This window comes from Suncus etruscus, chromosome 6 (genome assembly GCF_024139225.1).
Source record: "Suncus etruscus isolate mSunEtr1 chromosome 6, mSunEtr1.pri.cur, whole genome shotgun sequence".
NCBI lineage: Eukaryota > Metazoa > Chordata > Mammalia > Eulipotyphla > Soricidae > Suncus > Suncus etruscus.
The window spans coordinates 68,684,108-68,691,606 of NC_064853.1; the positions used below are offsets into that span (position 1 = coordinate 68,684,108).

The 7,499-nt window shown below is 40.8% G+C and overlaps 1 protein-coding gene across 1 annotated transcript; it reads right to left on the minus strand.

Moving 5' to 3' along the window:
• Window positions 1–5,164: 5,164 nt before the first annotated feature.
• Window positions 5,165–6,166, minus strand: LOC126011792 (probable mitochondrial glutathione transporter SLC25A40). Its single transcript, XM_049775586.1, has one exon. The coding sequence runs from the start codon at window positions 6,053–6,055 to the stop codon at window positions 5,165–5,167; it is 891 nt and encodes a 296-aa protein (XP_049631543.1). The 5' UTR covers window positions 6,056–6,166.
• Window positions 6,167–7,499: the final 1,333 nt, after the last annotated feature.

Here is a 7,499-nt window from a genome sequence, read left to right on the forward strand (position 1 = left end):
TTTCTGTGTGTTAATTATGTCGCCTGCCATCTTGCTAGATGAGTCTATTGTTTCTAGAAGCTTTTTGGTAGAGTCTTTAGGGTTTTCTAAGGAGAGTATCATGTTATCTGCAAACAATGAGAGCTTGACTTCTTCCTTTCCTATCTGGATTCCCATGATATCTTTTTCTTGCCTGATCTCTATAGCAAGAACTTCCAGTACTATGTTGAAGAAGAGTGGTGAGAGCAGACAGCCTTGTCTTGTACCAGAATTTAGAGGAAAGGCTTTTATTTTTTTTCCATTGAGGATAGTATTTGCCATTGGCTTGTGGTAGAAGGCATCAACTAGATTGAGAAAGGTTCCTTCCATTCCCATCTTGCTGAGAGTTTTTTTTTTTATCAAGAATGGGTGTTGGACCTTTTCAATTGCTTTCTCTGCATCTACTGATATGATAATGTGATTTTTATTTTTCTTCTTGTTGATGTTGTGTATGATGTTGATAGATTTACGGATGTTAAACCATCCTTGCATTCCTGGGATGAAACCTACTTGGTCGTAGTATATGATCTTCTTGATGATGGATTGGATCCTATATGCCAGGATTTTGTTGAAGATCTTTGCATCTGCATTCATTAGGGATATTGGTCTGTAATTTTTTTTGGCAGCATCTCTGTTTGGTTTTGGTATCAACGTAATGTTGGCTTCATAAAAGCTATTTGGGAGTTTTCCAGTTTTTTCAATTTCATGGAAGAGCCTGGCTAGGATTGGTAGTAGCTCCTCTTGAATGATTTGAAATAACTTATTAGTAAATTCATCTGGGCATGGGCTTTTCCTTTTGAGCAGATGTTCGATTACAGTTTCAAATTCTTCAATAGAGATGGGGATGTTTATATATGCTACAGGTTCTCATGTTTAGTAGCATAAAGTTTCTCAAAGTAGTCTCTGATTACCCTTTGGATCTCTGCAATATCTGTCGTGATATCTGCCTTTTCATTTCTAATACAGGTTATCAAGTTTCTTTCTCTCTCTCCTTCTTTGTGAGTTTTGCCAATGGTCTATCAATCTTGATTATTTTTTCAAAGAACCAACTTCTGCTTTCGTTGATCTTTCAGATTGTTTTTTTTTTTTTTTTTTTGGTTTCCACTTTGTTGATTTCTGCTCTCAGCTTTGTTATTTCCTTCTGTCTCCCTATTTTGGGTCCTTTGGTTTGAGCACTTTCTAATTTTATGAGCTGCATCATTAAGCTATTCAGGTAGGCCCCTTCTTCAGTCCTGATGTGTACTTGCAAAGCTATAAATTTTTCTCTCAGGAACACTTTTGCAGTGTCCAATAGATTCTGGCAGTTTGTGTCTTCATTATCATTTTTTTCCAGGAAACTTTTGATTTCCTCTTTGATTTCATCTAGGACACACTGTTTTTCAGTAGCAGGGTTTATAATTTCCAATTGTTAAAGTTTTTCTCCTGTGTGCCTTAGTAGTTCACGTTTAATTTTAGAGCCTTGTGGTCAGCAAAGGTAGCCTGCAAGATTTCTATCCTCTTGATTTTATGAAGGTATGTTTTATGTGTCAGCATGTATTCTATCCTGGAGAATGACCCATGTACATTGGAAAAGAATGTGTATGCAGGTTTTTGGGGGTGGGGTGTCCTATATATATCTACTAGTCCTCTTTCTTCCATTACTCTCTTCAGAGCTAGTATGTTTTTGTTGGGTTTCAGTCTGATTGACCTATCAAGTGTTGACAGGGCTGTGTTGAGGTCTCCCACAATTATTGTGTTATTATTGATGTCTTCTTTCAGATTTGTCAGTAATTGTATTAGATAATTTTCTGGTCTCGAATTGGGTGCATATGTGTTTAATAGTCTGATTTCTTCCTGTTACACATATGTCTTGATTAGTAAAAAGTGTCCATCTTTGTCCCTTACAACTTTTCTGAGTATAAAGTTGGTGTCATCAGATATTAATATGGCCACCCCAGCTTTTTTAGGGGTGTTGTTTGATTGGATGATTTTCCTCCAGCCTTTGATTTTGAGTCTATGTCTGTTCTGACTATTCAGGTGTGTTTCTTTTAGGCAGCAGAAGGTTGGATTCATATTTTTGACCCATTTTGCCACTCTCTGTCTTTTAGTTGGTGAATTTAGTCCATTGACATTGAGGGAGATGATTGTCAGCATTTAGTGTCATCTTTGTAGATAAGTTTTCTGTATTTGTTTGTATCTCTTGTCTTTTTTTTTTATAATATTTTATTATGAATTATGACAACAAAAGATGCAAAGAAAGAGGATAAAGTAAAGTTACAGTGGAAGGACAATCACCCATAACATAATTATCAGAAGAAGTCCCCTTGCTGATATCTTAACTTTGAATTTTCACCAAAGAAAGTTAAGATAAATAAAACAGAATCCATGTGCAATTACTTTTTCCCTCAAGTCCCCAGATTGTAGCACATTATAATATTTCTTAACAGCACACAAGGCAATCTAAAGCCATCAAACTTACGTAACTCCTTAAACATTAGAGGCATAGTATTTTTTACATTTCCATGTACATGCATATTAGCTTAAGTTAACCTCAAATTTTAAGTGGGTGTGTTTTAAGGATTAGAGTCAAAGGAGCACAGTAAAAACGGTGTTAGAGTGGCAATTGTTGTTTGCATAGGCCCACCAAAATACGAGAGGCATGGAAAGGAATAGCCTTGGCCTAAATACAAAGAGATCCTACCCCTGAAGTTTCCTGGCATAAGACCAGCTCTAGGCCTCAGGAAAGTTATCGTTCGCTCCAAGACATTGTCCGTAGCGCCAACACACTTATCACACAGTCTCTGTTGTTGGTCTCATGTTTCTGTATTAAAGATTCTGGAATCTGCATGTCCTACATTGAAGTCATGATGTGGAGTGCCTTTTCGTTTCACCTCACCATGAAAGGGGAATGCAGGAAGCCCTGTCCTGTAAGCAGGTTGTTGTTGTTAAGTCTTCTCTGTGTTAAGGGAAGTCTCTTTTGAGCAGGACGATGTCTGAGCAGTGGTAGGGTCTTCCGTGGTAGAGGATTGCTTCCAGATGATGTTATAGACAAACCTCACCATAAAGGGGCAATACAGCAAGCCCTGTCCAGTAAACAGGTCATTGTTCTTGTTGTCTTCTCAGTGTTGAGGGATGTCTCTTTTGAGTAGATCGATGTCTGAGCAGCTGTAGGGTCGTCCCTGGTACAGGAATGCCTCCGGGTGATGTTATATACAACCTTGGATGTTTTGTAAATGTCTTCTGTAGATCAAGGGGTAAATGGAGAATGCCCATTCTTCTGAGGCCTGTGCCAGGTCGTTATGTCAATGTTCAGGGTGTAAGGTCTCATTGCACTACAAGATTTGTGAGTTCCCATTTCTATTAGATAAGAACTTATTGGTATGTATAGTATTTTCCTATGTTATTGTGCCTACGCAAACAAGATATAAAGCCACGTGGTGCTATCAGATATATGGGGGCATAAGAACATTTCCAACAAGACCCATGACTTGGTTCAAACATAAGTATTAAACTGAGGGATTCTTTCACACCAAATTCCATATTGAGCAGTTCATAAAGAGAAGATAAAAAACATGGGGGGGGGGATAATCACTGTATAAGAAAGTATTTAGCAAAAGTTATAGCCGTCAAAGAAAACACCCATAAAATGTTGAAAAGATATGTGTCCTTTTTATGCCTTTTAAAATAGTTGGGTGGGTGTTAACTCTAGGGCACCACTTTGGTCTGTGAATTAGGACTCAACAGTACTTAAGTTAGAAAGGGTAAAAAAGGAGTAATGATGATAGGAGTTAAAGAAGTTAAAGAGAAATATGAACTTATGAAGGGGTATGCAAAAGGGCAGAGTACAAAATGGACATTCTGCATACATAAAAACATAATTCAATGATAGTGAGTACTATTAATGTTTCTTGTGAGAGTACTATTAATGTTTCTTGTGCACGCGGGGGCAATAGCCCCCGCGCGATTTTGAAAATGTAGACTGGACAGAGATTACCAGTGCCAGCCAAACCTCCTCCTGCTAGACTCCCGGCTCCCAGGAAGGAGAGATCCTTCAAGAAGCTGGGAGAACAGAAGTTCAGAGCCCCACCCAGACCCTCCCTAAGGAGCCGCATGGATAGTGGGGGAAGGCCTAGGGTACCTTCAAACTCCACCAAGGGACCCAACTCACCGGCTTGCCCAGGGGTGTGGCCCGGGGAAGCCCTGGAGATCTGGAGCAAGGCGGCAGAGGGGTGCTGGGGTTACCCAAATCCCGCACCCCCCCCCCAGGCCTGGCCAAGCAGGCCTCCGGCATGGCGTGGGCCTGCCAAACCTCTTCCTGCTAGACTCCCGGCTCCCAGGAAGGAGAGATCCTTCAAGAAGCTGGGAGAACAGAAGTTCAGAGCCCCACCCAGACCCTCCCTAAGGAGCCGCATGGATAGTGGGGAAAGGCCTAGGGTACCTTCAAACTCCACCAAGGGACCCAACTCACCGGCTTGCCCAGGGGTGTGGCCCGGGGAAGCCCTGGAGATCTGGAGCAAGGCGGCAGAGGGGTGCTGGGGTTACCCAAATCCCGCACCCCCCCCTAGGCCTGGCCAAGCAGGCCTCCGGCATGGCGTGGGCCTGCCAAACCTCTTCCTGCTAGACTCCCGGCTCCCAGGAAGGAGAGATCCTTCAAGAAGCTTGGGATTTCTATTCTTGTGGAACTATTTCTTTTCATGTGGAACTCTAACTAGTATCATTTATTTATTGAGAATTTATATATAATATATTATTATATTTTAAATTATATATTTATATATTTCTAATTTGGGGGGCACATTACAATGCTCAGTGTTTACTCCTTGCTCTGTGCTTAAGGATCATTTCAGGTGGTGCTGGAGATTGAACCTGAGTTGGCAATCTTTAAAGCAAATGCCCTACCCACTGTACTATCTCTGGCCCCTCAAATAATCTTTTAGTAAGAGGGTAAAATTTATATAGAGGAGTACTGGCAAAAAGAGTTACTAACTAAAGGTTAGCCATGAAAAACTTTTAATGAAATCTCTAAAGCAGATATGGGAGAAACTTCTATGGTTCGGGGCTATGTGGATATCTATACCATGAGCCAAACAGTACAGGTTTGAAGAATCTGTGTCTGTCCCATCATTTCCTACAGTCATTTCAATGGCCATTGATTTCTTGGTCGTTTTCAATGGATTTCAATGGCCGTTGATGACTTGCTCAGATGTTCCTCAAGCCTGCTCCTACCGTGTCTCTTGCTTTTATGACTTTCATATATCCAAAACTGCGTCTGCTTCTGTGTTTTTACCACATCAAACGGTAAAGTTACAATAGCTGCAAAAGATCCAGACAATGCCCCTGAAGTAAAGTTGATCATAAATGTTGGTTCATATAAACCAGATTTTTTACACAACCACTTCTTTAAAATTTCATAGTTGTACCAGTACATTGCTGAGAATGGCACATCTCTAAGAATAGTAGGAGCCCAGCCCCTCCAAAGAGAAATCCAACCATCTTCAGATATTTTCTTGGAGACAAATTGACGTAGCTCCTTGTAGGAAAACTTCTTAGACTGCATTTTAGTTCTAATTAGTTCTAATGGACTTATCACAGTGACGGCACCAAACCTGGACACAACTCCAGCAATGATTGGTATGCTGTTTTCATTTTCTCCTAATTTAGATCTCAGATGAGCACTTAATTGATCATAACAGGTAAAATAAACAACGGTGGCAGGAACTGCCATCACTAAAGTAGGAGGAAGGCCACTCCACAGGGATTTAATGCCTTCATTTCGAATTATTTTCAAAAAGGCATCCAATGTCCCTTGGAATCGTCCTGGCTTCTTATACCATACTTTGTTGCCTTCTTCACAAACACATACATGATCCATAAGTCTATTACTATATACAAAACATTTTCCTTTGGAGAATAGATTGTTTTGGGCTTGCAGTCGAATTTTAACAACATCCAGGGGTGTGACCATCAGTGATGTCAATATAGCTCCAGTACAAGAGGCAAACATTTGCTGAAGAGGTGTTGCTTGGATAATCTGTGGCTCCTGTGTTTCAGGATCCATATTTTAAATTTGGTGAAGAAAAATCTGGCTTAAGTCGTTTCTTCAATTCTATTGTCCAATATTTTGTTGTTTCTAACATCAGTAGCTGAAAATCTGAGGACGCCGGTGGGGACGGGTCTCCGGAGCAAAGCGCATCCACTAGGTTGCGCCGGGACGCGAGGTGTCCGCGACGGCGCAGGATCGCCACGCGCCAGGCGGCACGCCGAGGGGACCCCCAGCGGTGGAGTACATGCCGGGGGGGTGTATCTCTTGTCTTAAAGTAGACCTTTCAGTTTTTCCTTTAAGGCTGGTTTTTCATTTGTGAAGTTTCTGAGTTGTTGTTTATCCATGAAACTATGTATCTTTCCTTCAAACCTGAATTTGAGTCAGACTGGGTGCAGTATTCTCAGTGTGGCACATATTTCATTCAGTCTTGTCACAATATCCCACCACTGTCTTCTGGCCTTGAGAGTTTCTTGTGACATATCTTCTGTAAGTCTTAGGGATACTCCTTTGAATGTAATTTTCTGTTTTGATCTACCTACTTTCAGTATTCTATCTCTATCTGTGGGGTTTGTCATTGTAACAAGGATGTGTCTTGGGGTGTTTTTCTTTGCGTCTCTCTTAGCTGGTATTCTTGGGGCATGAAGAATTTTATTGCATGTAGTCTAACTCTGGGAATGTCTCTTTGATGATATCTTTGACAGTTGATTCTTCCTGGATATCTCCTACCTGGGCCTCTGGTTCTTATGTTGTTTCTGTTGAGTTTATCAAAGACTTCTATTTTCATCTGTTCACATTCCTTGATTACTTTTTACATTGCCTGATAGTTGGTCTTAAGGTTCTTTTCCAATTTCTTCTGCTGTGTTGAGTTTTTCTGCATCTCATCTTCCAGCATTCTGATTCTGTCCTCAGCTCCTGTTACCCTTCCTGCGAGGCCATCCACTGAGTTTTTCATTTAAGGTACAGTGTTTTTCAGATCTGTTATTTTAGTTTGGAGTTTTCTGAGTTCTGTCTTTGTGTTCTGTTCAGATCGATCTATGCTTTCTTTGAGTTCTACAAACATCTTCCTTATTTTTATTCTAAAGTTCTCATCTGAAAGGTTAATCAGATCGTTGGAATTTTTTAAGTCATCCACGCTTTCATCTTCATTCTCTGTGCATGATGTTTGCCTGCGAGATTTCCCCATTGTCACACTTGTAGTGTGATTTTTTTTCTGCGTGTTGTGGTGGGGTTCATTAATTAGAAAGAGTGAGAGGTTGTGAAGCAAAGTGGAGTGGCCGTGCTCTTCTGGAGCCTCTGGGAGAGCTATTTTTCTGGGCCCTTTTGGCCCACTCCCAAGAGGTTCAGGAGACAGCACAGTGGAAAAACAAGCACAGGCAACACTTACAGTTTCTCGCAGTTGGGAACCACAAGATCTTGGTTTCTTAGTATTCAAAAATGTAAATTGTGGATGATAATAAAT